Here is a 16693-nt window from a genome sequence, read left to right on the forward strand (position 1 = left end):
AAGTAAGGCTTGTGAAAGACAACTTCCCAGGAGAGGTCTACCAAATATTAATCATGATAGGGAAATGGAGCATGCATTCCCAGAGGAAGTATACCTCTTAAAATCAGCTTTGGGGAGCATCACCTTTAATCTCTGCTTCTGGCTTCCCAGTAGTATCTGCAAGACCCTCTGCTGTAAACAGAATACTGGACCATATGCACCCTTGTTGGAATCCAACAGGACTCCAACCACTCTTAATCCCAACCACTAAAATAAAAAAAATTTAAACACTGCCATGAAATAAGCAGCATTTGTGTCAGCAGAATTTTCTGGCCAGTTAACTGGGAGGTGAAGGTTAACAAAAAAACCACTAGTCCTCATTCTTCTCTAAAAGGTACCTTTCTGCTGATTATGGTACTGTAACCCTGGAAGCTGCCTGATGGGAAGTCAGAACAAGAGCCCATCGAGCCCACTACTCTCTATTGCAGTGGCTTTCAAACATTGGCTTGTGGACCACAAGCTTCAATCAGATGTTCCATTGTAAAGATGCAGAACAATTGAGAATTTCTGTACTTGGCCCTGGCAATTATTTATTTACTTTTTTCCTGATGATGGAAACAGGCTGTTTTGAGCAGGGCTGGCTTATCAAACAAGCTAACAAACAGTGCTCATGATTTTCATAGTATGCTGCTGGTGAAAGACTTGGGATCTTCATTATTTATCACCTTCAAGTCTAAATACAGAAGTGAGATAAATGCTGAACTGTCCCAAGAGTAAAGCTGATAAACAACTTTATCAGCATGACTTTGCTCATGAAAACAAGCAAACCCATTGCATTTGAAAGAAAGACTACAGTTATTAAGAGTTATGCATGTGCTTTGGTTTACAGAACAAAAACATTTATTATATAATCCATTAAGTTCCTTAGAATTTTTCAAGTGGTCTGGAGGTGGAGGAGCTTGTGAACCACAGATCTACTTCACTGGGTAGCAGCTGTCCAATATCTGAGGCAATGGTCCTTTGCAGCCAAAAGATTCTTCAACCAGATGCTAGGAATTGACCCTGGGACCTTCTGCATGCAGAACATATGATCCAGCACTCAGCTACTGGCCCTCCTTAACTCAAAACTCACCACACTGGACTGTCATTTATAACATCCACTTACCACCCTCATTGATTTCTAAAGCTCTTTCCATTTAACACAGCTGCTGAGTTCTAGCATGCAAAATGGTTGCACAGTATGGGTGGGGAACATGATCTCTGTATACACAAGTTACCTTGTTAATAGAATCCGCTGAATAAAATCCAAACCCGAATGCTTTCCTGTCTCAGATGTTACATGTGGGAGAAGCTCATGCTAAAGCTCCCGGGATCTAATCCTCATTATCTAAATAAGGCCTAAAACATCCAATTCCTAAATCCTCCTTAGCCAGGCAGAATTTCTATAAAAGATTCCAATCTGCAGCTGGAACTCATCTGCGTCACCATGCCAGGAGCAGAGTGTCTTTTGTGAAGAACCGTGCCACTACCACACACACACACACAAACACAAACACACACACACGTGTGTTTAATCAACGAAGTTGGGGAAGGACCACAGCTCAGTGATAGAGCATCTGCTATGAACGCAGAAGGTCCCAGCCCCAGGCTCCATTTCTGGCATCTCTAGTTAAAAGAATAAGAACACACAAAGTCACCTTATGGCACTGAGTCAGACCATGGCTCCATCTAGTCCAGAATTTACCGTATTTTTCGCTCTATAAGACGCACCAGACCACAAGACGCACCTAGTTTTTGGAAGAGGAAAACAAGAAAAAAAATATTCTGAATCTCAGAAGCCAGAACAGCAAGAGGGATCGCTGCGCAGTGAAAGCAGCAATCCCTCTTGCTGTTCTGGCTTCTGGGATAGCTGCGCAGCCTGCATTCGCTCCATAAGACGCACACACATTTCCTCTTACTTTTTAGGAGGGAAAAAGGGAGTCTTATAGAGCAAAAAGTACAGTACTCTGATTGGCAGCAACTCCCTGCAATTTCAGGGGGGGGGGCTTTCCCCTGCCCAGCATGGAGACCAGGTAGGATCAGCTTGCAAGCGACACAAACACCCTCCTCTGCCTGAGGCCCTACAGAGCTATGGATAGTCAGAACAGGCAATACTGAGCTAGATGGATGAATAGCTGGGCCTGTTGCAAGCCAACTTAATGTGTGCTTGTGCTCTTCTTTGAAAAGGTGTCAAATGCCTGTTAGAAATGAAAATACATCAATGGCAAAGGAAGAAAGGAAAGAAGGAAGGAAGGAAGGAAGGAAGGAAGGAAGGAAGACAAAACTCTTGAGAGAGTAGTAGCATGGTAGCTAGGATGCTGAACTGTGAGCTAGCAAACCCAGGATTCCTATCCCACCTTTGCCACCAAATCACTCAGACATTATTCGCGTGAAGGAGCAATGTGGGGAGGAAAGGGCTGTGAAGTCTCACCTCTGCCCTGGCAGATGACTCGGGGTTTCCCCCAGCCCTGTCCCAGCTTCTGCACATTCCTTTTGCTGGGAAACAAAAGAGGGGAAGCGCTGTTGCTCTCAGGTCATTCTGGTGGGCTTGCTACAGGCATCTGGGTGGTCATAGTGAGAACAGGATGCTGGACTAGTTGGGCCTTTGGCATGATCCACAAGGGCTCTTCTTAGGTTCATTTTCTCTGGCTCCTGGAACCCTGATAATGGAGGGCTTCAGGACTCAGGGACACCTAGACACACAGGTTTCCCTGTCACAGACATCCATGCTAATTCCGGGATCAGAGGAGACACGTGTCATTAGGGGTGGGGCCTGAGCCACAGCTCTTTTTACCCCTCCCCTTGTCCCTTTATTAATTTAAAAAAGAGCCTTCCTCAAAATTCATCAACATTTGAGTGTAAATTTCTCCTAATATACACATTTTTGCAAAGCACTTTTTCTTACAGGGAGCGGATGGGTGTGGGGGATTCCCTGGTCCTGAATGGGGTAACTGTGCCCCTGAAGGACCAGGTGCGCAGCCTGGGAGTCATTTTGGACTCACAGCTGTCCATGGAGGCGCAGGTTAATTCTGTGTCCAGGGCAGCTGTCTACCAGCTCCACCTGGTACACAGGCTAAGACCCTACCTGCCCGCGAACTGTCTCGCCAGAGTGGTGCATGCTCAGTTATCTCCTGCTTGGACTACTGCAACGCGCTCTATGTGGGGCTACCTTTGAAGGTGACCCGGAAACTGCAATTAATCCAGAATGCGGCAGCTAGACTGGTGACTGGGAGTGGCCGCCGGGACCACATAACACCGGTTCTGAGAGATCTGCATTGGCTCCCAGTACATTTCCGAGCACGATTCAAAGTGTTGGTGCTGACCTTTAAAACCCTAAACGGCCTCAGTCCTGTATACCTGAAGGAGCGTCTCCACCCCCATCGTTCAGCCCGGACACTGAGATCCAGCGCCGAGGGCCTTCTGGCGGTCCCCTCATTGCGAGAAGTGAGGCTACAGGGAACCAGACAGAGCACCTTCTCGGCAGTGGCGCCCGCCCTGCGGAACGCCCTCCCATCAGATGTCAAAGAGGTAAACAACTACCTGACATTCAGAAGACATCTTAAGGCAGCCCTGTTCAGGGAAGTTTTTAATATGTAATGCTGTACTGTTTTTAACACTTGATTGGGAGCCGCCCAGAGTGGCTGGGGAAACTCAGCCAGATGGGCGGGGTATAAATAATAAATTATTATTATTATTATTATTATTATTATTATTATTATTATTTATTATTATTATTAATATAACACATTTTTTGTATGTTATTTTCCCTGAGGCACGCACATTTACCCAGTATATGCATTTTTGTACTCTTTATGTGGCCAGAGAACAGCAGTGCAAAATTCAGAAAAAGGTAAGAATTTTAGGGGGAAATTCAGGAAAGTGGGATGGCTGGGTTTTGATTTGCATATTGTTTTGGAAGATTGAACAAAATCAATTTTCTCCTCCATCCATTGCAGAGAACACCACCACCAACATTACTGAATTCCCCAAACAAAGTATTTTTTAAATCTTCAATCAATAGTTTTGGACAGCAAATAAACCAGCTGCAGAAGAACAAAGAATGCAGACAGGAATATAAAGTGAATCTATAGAGAGAGAGTGAAACAGGATCACGTGCCATTTACGAGCCAAGAACTTACATGAGCAAAAGAATGTGAAAAATCAGCGCAAAAATCTGGTGCATTAAAGTAAGGGGCACTGGGGAGATTAAAATTGATGCACACACTATATTTCTTGTCTGCTCAAGCAGATTTTGTTGACCCCAGGTATCCACATAGTGTGTACCATCTAGGCAACTATAGATGAGATTGGCACACAGCATGGTAATTTCTGTGATTTTTCATAGAATTGGGCCTTGAGCAATGCTGCAGCTTTGAGTGATGTGTGCTGCAGAGTTAGCTTATGCACAAAAGAAATGAGGAAATGGCAAGGAAAGCAGACCAAGCTACAAAGGAGCCTCCTGAAGTAACGGCTGCATCTTTTGGCCTCTTCCACAGCTTACTTTATTTAATACATTTGTATACCACAGCTTTTATGTGAAACTCAAGGAGGCATATATGGGGTCCCCAGGACCAGGAGGTCTCCTGTCAAAGCACTGTCCAACCCTGATTTGATTCAGCCAGAGCATCTGTTTTGCATGCAGAAAACCTTAGGTCCAATTCCAGGCATCTCCAGGTACTACTAGAAGATAACCCTAGCTGATACCCTGGAGAGATGTTGCCAGTCAGGGTAGACTGTACTGAACTACATGGACCAACAGTCTGACTCAGCATAAAGCAGCGTCCTAGGTTACATAAGATGCCTTCAGGCTTTAATGTCTCCTTGGAATGAGGCAACTTACGGTGGATTGTCACATTTGCGTTGTCTGAATCTGGCACCGGTCCCACACGTCCTGCTGCACATGCTCCACTGGCTCCACATGCTCCAGTCTCCATCTACATGTTCAGGGATGGGAGTTTTGCTGACACACTCCCCAGTTCGGCACCACTGGAATGTAACAGGGGTTAGAATAGTGTGGCCAATGACTTCAATGCCACAGGTGCTTTGAGACCCATCAAACAAATAGGGGAATGGCTACAAGGATGTAGTTAAGCACAAGTGGAAGCACTTGTTAAGCTGAAATAAAGAGAAATTACAGGTATATACCAGCATTACCACAGGCAACTCTAGGTGGTACACATGCGTCTCATCTTTTTATCTTCATATCAACCCTGAGAGACGGTGACCAGCACAAGGTCACTCAATGAACTTCATGGTTGGAGTGTGTGCCCATAGTTCTGGACCCTTGTGGTGGCAATATCCTTTTGGAATTGGGTAAATAAATATTGGAGATAAATATTCCTGAAGTCCTCCCAGTTGTAAAAACTGCAGTCAGGGCCTTGAAACACTTTTGAGGGGATAGTATTATTATTTATTCAATTTATATACCGCCCTTTATCAAAAGCTCCCAGGGCAATGTACAACATTAAAAACACATCACAGAACATCAGTGATAAAAACCTAATAAAAAACATAGTAAAAAAACCCATACTTTTAGGCAGCCTAATAATAAAGCAACCATTCTGAGAAATATGCCAGAGGAAGTTTCTGGTCTACTGTACTGAGGTTCACCAACTATTTGCCACAATGTAATTAATGCACACCCCACACAATGATTCCTAAGAAAACATGCACAAACATTATCTGAGTAGAAAATGGTCTTGAAAAGCAAGTGGAAGGGCAACTCTTAGAAAACTGATACTGTTGACTGGCTAGAAAAAATTGCTATCAGGCAGCAAAAAGCACAGCAAATAAATAAAAAGACCAGGCCTGGATTCTCCCTTAGGGGGATTACCTTGTCTGCTCCGCATTCTGTGCCATCCAGAGGAGGGTCCAATTTGGTTTTGCAAGATGCATCTCCTTCCACAAGGCACCAGAGACCAGCACACATCAAATGCTGCCAACATAAAAGCAAAGGCATTTCATCCTTTTTTTCTGGAGATATCAGCTATTTTTTGTGAGGGAGGATGCCTCTCATGTGAATCCAGAAGTATCTGATTGGCTTCATTTTTAAGCAAAGTGATATTTTCAAAGAACAACACAGTTATGTTTTCAGCACCTGGGCTGGAAATATGCATCCACATACACTTGACTGGGGGAAATGTGACACTTTTTATTTCTACCATATCCCCCCCTTTCTCCTCCTCCTACCCCAAAGAAATAAAGTAGATGCTTTTGGTAAACAATCTAGCTGCTTATTTTAGATTAATATGGGAGCTTGAGACTTCCCGATCTCTGCAACACCTCTCTTCTCTGCTCATAATCTGCACCAGTTTCCCCCCATCTTTGCCTTTATTGCAAGATGTGTGCCACAACCCCATAGTCACCTTTGACTGGACTTACCCGTCCAGGGGTCCTTTACCTTTACCTTCCTTTTTTGTATACAGCTTTGATTAAGATACACATATTGGTAAGTATGCTATTTTCAATAATGTGTGCATGTCTATGCACATTTCCCTCTAATATATGCATCTTTGTAGACATTGTTTGGGACGCGAGTGGCGCTGTGGTCTAAACCACAGAGCCTAGGGCTTGCCTATCGGAAGGTCAGCAGTTCGAATCCCTGCGACGGGGTGAGCTCCCGTTGTTTTCTCCCAGCTCCTGCCCACCTAGCAGTTCGAAAGCACGTGAAGTGTAAGTAGATAAATAGGTACCGCTCCGGTGGGAGGGTAAACGGCATTTCCATGCACTGCTCTGCTTCGCCAGAAGCGGCTTAGTCATGCTGGCCACATGACCCAGAAAAACTGTCTGTGGACAAACGCCGGCTCCCTCGGCCTGTAAAGTGAGATGAGCGCACAACCCCAGAGTCGTCTGCGACTGGACCTAATGGTCAGGGGTACCTTTACCTTTAGACATTGTTTGACTGGAGAACTGTATCACACAATTTGTTGAATTGCAAATGTGCCTTAATAAGATCCTCAGAGAACCTTACCAGGACAATTTGGGATGACCTCAAAGCACCAACACAACTGGGGTCTTGTGTATGTATGTGTGTGTTTAATTTAATTATTCTTAAAGATTTTTTTGTGATACAAAACAAACAAATAAACGAGGAAAAGTACATATAGTGTCTCCAGTTTCAATTCTTTTTTCACAGTCCATTTACATTCAATATGAGACACTATGGCAATGAACTAGCAAAGAAGTTCTACTTTTGTTAATGCTCAGAGACCAAAAAACATACAAAAAACCCCACCTCATGTGAAGTTAATAACATGTCTAATTGCTGTCCTTGGGTTTTATGGTTTTCGTAAGTTGGGTTATTTAAAAAGTGTGACTGTTTTCACTTTGCTGTTTTATATGAAGCTTAAGTGTTCAGTTTCACTGCTTCTGTATATTGCAAGACTTTCCTCTTACTAAAAAATATTTTTCATATTATTATTATTATTATTATTATGCATTACAACCCATTTTACACTTACTGGAATGTCTCAAAAATGTTTGCATGGGTTTCAGTTTGGCTGATTGTCAAAAGGCACTCTGGCTTAATGGGGAAAAAGGAGGGAGAACAAACTTTAAATAGAATTGTAAAATACAATGTGGGAATCTAAGAATATCCAAATAAAAATAATTTTTTATATGATTTTTTATTCTTGATCTATATGAAACAGATATTGATAGACGACTTCTCAAAATACTTAGAGAGTTACATTCAGACACCACAGTTAAAATCAGAACTGGGATGTCAGGCAACTATACTGACCCACTGCCACTGGGGAAAGGGGTTAAACAGGGCTGTTTGTTAGCGCCGTTCCTCTTTAATTTCTATATAAATGACATTGTTCAACATATGGCAAAGTATAAGTCATCAGCTCCTGCCCTGGAAGGCAAACACCTGAATATATTACTATATGCTGATGACATGGCTGTCATGGCACTTACTCGAAGGGGCCTACATAGCATGCTGGAGGGGCTCGCAGCTTATTGTTCCCAAAACTCTCTAAAGATAAATTATGACAAAACAAAAATTGTGGTATTTACTAGAGCTCGCCACACATTTAGATGGTCTTTAGATGAATACAAAATTGAACAGTGTCTTTTTTTTAAATATCTTGGTATCACTTTCCAAGCTACATCTAGCTGGCTTGCCCACTTCAAGACTGTAGCCCTTCTAACACGTAGGACAATCGGTGCTCTGCTCAGCTTTTTTTATTCGAGGGGAGGGCAACTGGTGATCCCGGCACTAAAAGCTTTTGTTGGAAAAGTGATTCCCCAGATGCTATATGGAGTAGAACTCTGGGGATGGAATCAGAAGCTGTTAGAACGGCTTGAAATCTTCCAAAATTTTTACCTCAGAAGAATTCTAGGCCTCCCTCAGAGTACTCCGGCAGCTCTCCTAAGAGTGGAAGTAGGATTACCTTCTGTGTCTGCCAGGGCCCACTTAAGATTCCTGCGTTTTTTCACCAACCTCACAGATGCCCCGAACACCTTATTGGCTAAACAAGCCTTTGTATCATTACAAAATAATACTACTTGGCATAAAAACCTACTAGATATCCTATCCAGATACAATCTACCTGAGTTTAATACCCTCAAATTGTGGAGCCCTGATAAAGTTCGGGAATGGATCTTTGAAAAAGACGCCTTTTTGGACTCCACAAAGATAAAAAACTCTGGGTTTTCCTACTGGTTTCCCCGAGTAAAAGCAGTCAAAATCTGTGCCAACTACTTGGTGGAGATCACTGATCCCACCCTTCGGAGAGCTTTTACTATGGCACGGTTTCAAACACTGCCAACTGCATATCTGACCGGTAGATTCACAAAAACCCCAGTAGAACATCGTTTATGCCCTTGCCTTATGAAAATTAAAGAGGATCTTACACATTACCTCCTCTATTGCCCCATCTACTCGGGCTTTAGAGACGCATTGCTGCAAATTATACCCAACTCTATAACCAATCCTGAAGATAGAGTAAAATTTTTGTTAGTTGATGCAAACCCACGTATTACCCATGTGGTAGCGGTTTTTGTGATGAAGGCCATGAAAGCCAGGGAAAGATTTATGGATGACAATGTAAAGACCCCTTCATCGTCTGTTTAACTCGTTGCTTGTTTTCCCTCTCTTTCTATTTTGTGGGATGAAGGTTTTGTTGGCGTAGTATGTAATGAATTTTAATATTTTTTAACTATTGTTGTGTTGATGTTTGTGTACAGGCATGGTCCTCACAATAAACGGATTTGATTTGATTTGATTTGATATTATGCATTACAACCCATTTTACACTTACTGGAATGTCTCAAAAATGTTTGCATGGGTTTCAGTTTGGCTGATTGTCAAAAGGCACTCTGGCTTAATGGGGAAAAAGGAGGGAGAACAAACTTTAAATAGAATTGTAAAATACAATGTGGGAATCTAAGAATATCCAAATAAAAATAATTTTTTAAGTGATGGCTATAAATAAGAAAAGGGCTTGAGAAACTGAAACACAAGCAGCTTTGAATTAACTTCCACAGGGGCTGGTGTGGCAATGCAAAACTACAGTTACGCTTCTTTTGAATTAGTTAAGATCTGCATTGTGGTATACCAAGTGATGTGTAATATTGGTGGGAAATGACTGATTGAGCTGCCTTTATGTTACAGAAGAGACAGAAGGCAGAAGTGTCACTAGCTGAACTGCTCAGACCCTACAAGAAGGCTAGGGCATATAGATTGGTCCAGGGAAGGTGAGAGAAGCATCAGTAGCAGAAGGAAGGAGAAGGCAGAGGCCTTCAGGGTCAGAAAGCAGGGATCCCAGAAGTGTGGGAGGGCACAAAGCACTCCAATATGAAATTTAAATTTAAAATAAAAAAGGATCATAACTCAGTTCTGCACCACTTTGTTATTGGTTACATAGGCAGAATTCTTTTTTTTGAAACAGACATTTTATTATTATTATATACACCCCCCCCCCATAAAATCCTCCATTGTATATATTTGTATACCATCCTTCATCCACAGATCTCAGGGCAGTTCGCAACAAGAGAGCTTCAAAATGGTGAAAAAGGAAGTGCCATGAAGTGGAACGCGCTCAATAAATAACAAAAAAATAACAACCAAGAAAGCTGACAGCTGGAATTAAATCCCTTGCCACGACAATTTAAAGTACAATTTAAATACAGCTTTAAAAGGATAGTACTGCTGGTTTCCTCATTGAGGAGTTCCTGATAAAATATCTAGGAATCTCAGGGTTTGCTAGAGATTCAGTTTGAAAAGCTGAATTTTCTGTGTTCCATTTAGAGAGCATTTACAGTATTCACATCCCAATAATCATGCCCCCCCACTTAAGTTAAACTTCTGAAGAATATCAAGGTCAAAGTGCATTGCATCTAGCTATTTAACAAGGCTATAAATCTTGGGGGAAACAGCTGGTGCTGGGATCAAGGGGTTCATCTTTTTGCCATTATACTGAAATATGAACATGAGGGCAAGTGAAATGTAGCAAATTCTTTAAAAGGAGATATAAAACATTCTGCTCCAGTCACCTGATTTACACTGGATATAGTACAGAGGCAAATAATTTGGGGAAAATGTACCGTATTTTCCGTCCCATAGGACGCTCCATCCCATAGGACGCACCTAGTTTTTTTGGGGGGGGGGGGAATAAAGGAAAAAAAAAATTCCCTTTATTTCCCCCCCCCCAAACCAGGTCGGGGAAACCGAACCAGGTTGAGGAACAGCGGGATGGCGGCGCTGCGCCTCCCTGCTGTCCCCCGAGCTTGTGGGGCTGGCCGATGTCTGCCCGGCGTGAGGGGCGCTCTTCTTCAGGGTGCCCCGCGCGCCGGGCAGCAGGCTGCTATCCGCAGCGTGGGGAGCCCTGCGGGGAACTCCTGCAGGGCTCCCCACGCTGCGGATGTCTGCCCGGCGCAAGGGGCGCTCTGCTTCAGGGCGCCCCTCGCGCCGGGCGGCAGGCTGCTATCCGCAACCTAGACAGCCCTGCGAGAACTCCCGCAGGGCTGCCTAGGCTGCGGATGTGTTCCCAAAGCGCCAGGCGCTCTGCTTTCAGCGCGCCTGGCACTCCGGGAAGCAGGCTGCTATCCGCAGCCTAGACAGCCCTGCGGGAACTCCTGCAGGGCTGCCTAGGCTGCAGATGTCTTCCTGAAGCCTGGAGAGCAAGAGGGGTCGGTGCGCACCAACCCCTCTCGCTCTCCAAGCTTCAGCGAAAGCCTGCATTCGCCCCATAGGACGCACCCAGATTTCCCCTTCATTTTTGGAGGGGAAAAAGTGCGTCCTATAGGGCGAAAAATACGGTAAGTTCTATGAGCTGCGATTTTCCTTTCAAACAATTGCCTTAGTGTGACAGAAGACAGAAATCCAGCTTATGTTTCCCCCACCCTACCCCCAATTGATATCCATTTTTAAAAGTTTGGTTTTTGTAAATCCCACACAGGATGACTTTATTCCATACAGTAGTATTGGTTTCCTCTTTTACCCTATAACATGAACTAACAATAAAGTTCCATTCAACATTAAGACCACATCCACACATACATAAAAAGCACCTTTGTTCCACTTTAAAAGACATAGCTTCTTCCCAGATAATCCTTGGAACTGGAGTTTGTTAAGGGTCTCGTAACAACTTTCTGCTCCCTTAACAAACTCCGGTTCCCAGGATTCTTGAAGAGGAAGCCATGGATTAAGAGAGGATTAGAAAGTGTAGGGGCCATAACCCTCATTTCCTTGAACAATAGTAAAATAATATTACACAATATTAAAACTGGATGGACAATTGTGCCTCAAATTTGCAGAGGGTGAATTGGGGAGGCCATTCTACTGAATAATCTCCGGGGGGCGGGGGGGCTGAAATTCTCTAACAGTTAAAAAATTGTCAGAACATTCATTTCCAATGAATTTTGGCTCATCCCTATTTTGGTGAACTAGTTGTGCATGTAGAAATGTGTGGGTCTCCGAGTCACACTGTTCTTTACTCTGACTCTCCAAGGTCAAGGTCTTGGACCCGTGCTTTCTAGGTAAGGGACAAGCAGAGAACTATGTGTTGTTGTTGTTGTTGTTGTTGTTTTACTGAATGTTATCTTTTTTTAATACCAAATTTCAACAAAATTGAGTATATATATTGTCTTATTGGCTAAAACAGCTTGCCAATCTTTTCTGCAGCTTAGACCAACTTCTCGTTTTAGCCCTCTTCCTCTACTCTGCTTATTTCTTGTAGATATTCTGGATGATAGAGCCCTAGCCCTTAACACATCTACTTTGAAAGAAGTCGGATTTCAACATAATTTACCTCTCAGAGCCCTCTCTTATTCTTGATCTTTAGTACATCAGATATAGATTTATACTTGTATATATTAGGCCACAGCATGGCTCAGGATACAGCAGGTAAAAATAGTGACTCCCCACCTTAACCACCATTTTGCATTTGGCTGTACACTACCTCTCCCAACATGTTATTTTGCCCTTGGCTTCAGTTCAGGGGTGGGGAACTTTTTTCAGCCTGAGGGCCATATTCCATTCTGAGCCACATTTCAGGGGCCACATCCCATTGGTGGGCAGAGATAGAGGGGAAAGTGGGCATAACCACAGATGTGGGTTTTACCTTTGTACAGTAGACTAGTTTCTGTACACATTCACACACACACCCCTCTCTATCCTCCAGTCAGGCAAGCAACAAGCATTATCTGAGTTCATGCCCCGACTGTCCCCCACACTACGCCACTGTTGGCCAATGCCTCAAGTTAACTCACTGTGCTAGCTATAAGGTCCTCCCCTATAGAGAATCCTGTGCAACTCTCAAGGGTTCCACAGCTGACGTGCAGGGGTTCCTCAAGAGAAGGCAGCACTGAAAGGATTTCCTGAAGGTTGAAAACTACTGCAGTAGGCCAAGCAGCAAAATACATATGTATATATAAAGGCCTCAAGCCAAGGAAAGCCAACCAGCTTCTCAAAGGGAAAATAATTGAGAATGTCCTTTCTTTTAACAGACACTTCCTGGGATGGTCTTTAAAGATATACACATTCAGAACGTCTCTCAATAACAGCGAGCTTGGTGGTCCACATTCCCCGAAAAACACTACTTAGGAAGATTTTTTGTGCTCATTGTTTTCATGTTGCATTAGCTGCCTTCCCGATCCAGAATAAATAAAATGGAACAGTTAAGGCTTGAAGTTCATTCCCTCTGCTACAGCACACAGTGAAAAGTTTTATTAATTTGGCACGTCTCATTTATGTAACATTAAAAAATATAAATGGTTCTTATTTTCTGTTTTATATCACATTTCAAGTTCCTGGATTTTTTACTAAGGGGAAGGGGGACATTTACTGAAACAATTACCTCCCTAAATAAAGAGCAGGATTACGAACTAATCTCTCTATTCTAAGTGCGACCTCTAGAGGAGAAATGGCCAAAGTCTGTATTCTCAAGGGCCACTCTGGAAACCACACAGCAGTCTAGGGGCCAGAATAAATTTTGCCACCCAAACTGGCCTCCTTGGGAGCGATGAAACTCCATAACAGAGCTGCCATTGACTTTGCAGTTGAGTTCATGTTCTCAGGCGCAGAATTACATGCTATGTACAAAATAAATTTCTTTATTACTTCCATCTCAAAACAATTTGCCCTTATAAATGAAACTGTGGGCATACTTTTTTTAAAACCCTGCTTGGGGCCTTATGGCCCAGCTTGTTTATGTCCCAAATGAGTTATCTTACCTCCATATTTTTGCAAAAAGTTGCATTGGTTCCAAAGAGGATCTGGCATTGCTCATCTGCGCTGTAGTGCATTCCTGGAAGTTTGTAAGGAAGTCGCACAACATATCGGCTTCGTGGGTCTGTTACCAGTAAACAGGTGCTAACTTTTGATCTGAAGAGATAAAACATATTTTGAAGGGCATTGTGAGAGCATTGCTCTATTTCATCAAATGATTGTATTTTCAAAATATAATGGACTTCCAATTTAGCAACCTCTTCAAAACATGCCTCCCAACAGTGTACTACTATGTATACTTACTACCTCCTTTTTAAGTGACAGCTTGCTATGAACCTGTGCTATGTATTTGATTTGTTAAAAAAAAGGTATACAACACTGTTCGGGTCCATAATGAGTGCTTAAAGACGCTTATATTGAAAATCTACAGGACAGAATTAACAACATCAATATCACAATAAAAACGAAAATATCAAATATCAGATTCCCATGACAAAATGTGTTGGCTACAATCCAGAGAGTTAACCGTGAAATTAATGTTCTGATGGATTATGGTCTCAAAAAGGGATTATAATGGAGCTGCTAAAAGGGGGGAAATGGTTATAATCTTATGAAGGGTTTTGGGTAAACTTTGGCTCCAGTTCAGCTCCCCCACATTCAGCATTGGGAAGAAATTGGCAGAAATTCTAAGAAACAAACTAGGCACGATGGTAAAAATGTGACTACCCCCAAAAAATGACAATCATGTATCTAGCTCTACTCTCCTTCTCCATAATATCTAGTAGAAAACTTATCTTATGACATCACAACATTCTATATTTTCCTACCTCTACTCCAGACCCTTGGCTGCCAGCAGTAAAAGCTGGGAAAATGCATAATTTTGTGATGCCATGATATAAGTTTTCTGCTAGATGTTATGGAGAGGATGGGAGAACTAAGACCCATGGTATATCTTATGCCAGGTTTGGCGCAAAGAAGAAGAATCACTCACGAACGTTACGTTTCTCTGTTTCTTTCATGGCAACGTTGCAAAAGCACAGAATTGGATTCTTCATTCAAACCAACATATTTCAGTTGTCACAAAACACTGGCAAGGTTTGATTGGAAAAGGACAGCAAAACTGGGATTCTTGTCAAGAAGCTGTCAAGGTGCTAAAATATGGGTATCATAACGTTTCTGATCTCCTGCCAGTAATGTCTGCAAACCCAGGATTCAAAGGAGACAGCTTCCACCTTCTGGCACCCACCATTGAAAATTGTTCATCATTTCTGCAGAGAAGACAAGAGACTGGTGTCTTGTGATTCAAAGGCTTTGCTGACAACAGCATTCTTACTTGAGAAACTTTTCAAGGTCATCACGACTGCAGGAAGACCAGGATAGGTCACTGGGATTCCTTCCCTTCACCCATTCTCCGGACATGATGTGAGATCTTCCAGCACAGGACAAGTGGTCATCATCATGGCTCATCCCCATGCTGTCAGAGAAGAAAAGGAAATAAGTAAACCAATACTGTGAATGGGACACTTCCATTTGCAGTTTCTCAATTTCAGTTTCAAAAAGTAACAATATATTGTTTATTTCTAAGAGATGGCAGATTTGTAGTACTGGAAAAGAGTTTTTCAGCCAGATAATCCAAGCTGTGGCTACACTAGAGTCCCATAGACTGGCTTGCATGCTGGTACCACTCAATTGGCAGCAATGTCTTCATGGATTTCCCATTCTTGTGGAACTGCCACAACATTCCACCTTGACTCTGGTCCCAATTCTGCCAAGATAGGCACCTTCCGCTCTACATAATCAGAAATGAGAATCTAGCTGTTTCAGGGCTCCCTACGCACAGCAATGTCACTTGGATCAGTGATCCAGGATGCAGAACTGGGGATTTCTGTCTGTCATTGCTAGCTTAATGGAAAGAAATCTTTCAGTTTCAGCCAGGTAAGTAACTCTACACAGGGTACAAGGCTAATACCTGGCAATCACAAGGTACAATGGAAGAGTGAACACAGAAGCCAATGGCCTCAAATGGTGCCTTTGTGTAAAGACCTGGACACAATGCAAGGCTCTGTACTTAAAGGAGCACCAGATTTAAATGCAGTAATTAGCTGTAGAACCACCTTCAAAAACTTGAAAGTGAGATCACACTGAGCACATTTACCTAGATGGAAAATGAAAACTTGTACAGCAACAAGAAAACCAGGCAGGGAAACAACCCATCCCTTCTTCCAAGGAGTTCAACACAGTGTAAATGGGATTGTCCCCTTGTAACCTCACAACAAATGGGCTGTGAATAGGATCAGGCTGAGAGATAATGGCTGGCCTAAGACCATCCAAATGACCTCATAGTTGAGCAGTGATTTGAACCCAAGTCTCTCTGGTCTAAGTCCAACGGTCTTCCCACTGCTCCTGGGTTTTTGTGGCTACAATTATGCCCAATTATGGAATGGCATTAATGCAATTGTTAGGTTAGTGGGCTGCATCTGACTTGGTAGGTCTGGAGTAATGTGATAACAGCCAATAACCAAGTTACAGGGAAAGGCATGTAAAAGATCTACATTGGCTCCCAGTACATTTCTGAGCACAATTCAAAGTTTTGGTGCTGACCTTTAAAGCCCTAAACGGCCTCGGTCCAGTATACCTGAAGGAGCATCTGTACCCCCATCGTTCTACCCGGACACTGAGGTCCAGCACCGAGGGCCTTCTGGCGGTTCCCTCACTGTGAGAAGCAAAGCTACAGGGAACCAGGCAGAGGGCCTTCTCGATAGTGGCACCCTCCCTGTGGAACGCCCTCCCATCAGATGTCAAAGAGATAAACAACTACCTGACATTTAGAAGACATCTGAAGGCAGCCCTGTTTAGGGAAGTTTTTAATGTGTGACATTTTAATGTATTTTTAATTTTTGTTGGAAGCTGCCCAGAGTGGCTGGGGAAACCCAGCCAGATGGGCGGGGTACAAATAAATTATTATTATTATTATTATTATTATTATTATTAACAAAACTG

General features: G+C 43.0%; 1 protein-coding gene across 3 annotated transcripts in view; it reads right to left on the reverse strand.

The window, feature by feature from the left end:
• Window positions 1-16693, reverse strand: part of ADAMTS17 (ADAM metallopeptidase with thrombospondin type 1 motif 17) — a 174729-nt gene that overhangs the window by 68495 nt on the left and 89541 nt on the right. For all 3 annotated transcript variants that reach the window (XR_013979206.1, XM_080980306.1, XM_080980307.1), the window contains exons 9-12: window positions 15027-15167; window positions 13699-13849; window positions 5852-5953; window positions 4859-5004 (exon numbers count right to left, since the gene is read on the reverse strand). Coding sequence is in view for 2 of the 3 variants with exons in the window: in XM_080980306.1 (XP_080836432.1) it covers window positions 4859-5004; window positions 5852-5953; window positions 13699-13849; window positions 15027-15167 (540 nt within the window). In the remaining variant the exon portion in view is untranslated. The remainder of the gene's footprint in view (window positions 1-4858; window positions 5005-5851; window positions 5954-13698; window positions 13850-15026; window positions 15168-16693) is intronic.

Source organism: Podarcis pityusensis, assembly GCF_964106645.2.
Source record: "Podarcis pityusensis genome assembly, chromosome: 14".
In the NCBI taxonomy this organism is placed as follows: Eukaryota; Metazoa; Chordata; class Lepidosauria; order Squamata; family Lacertidae; genus Podarcis; species Podarcis pityusensis.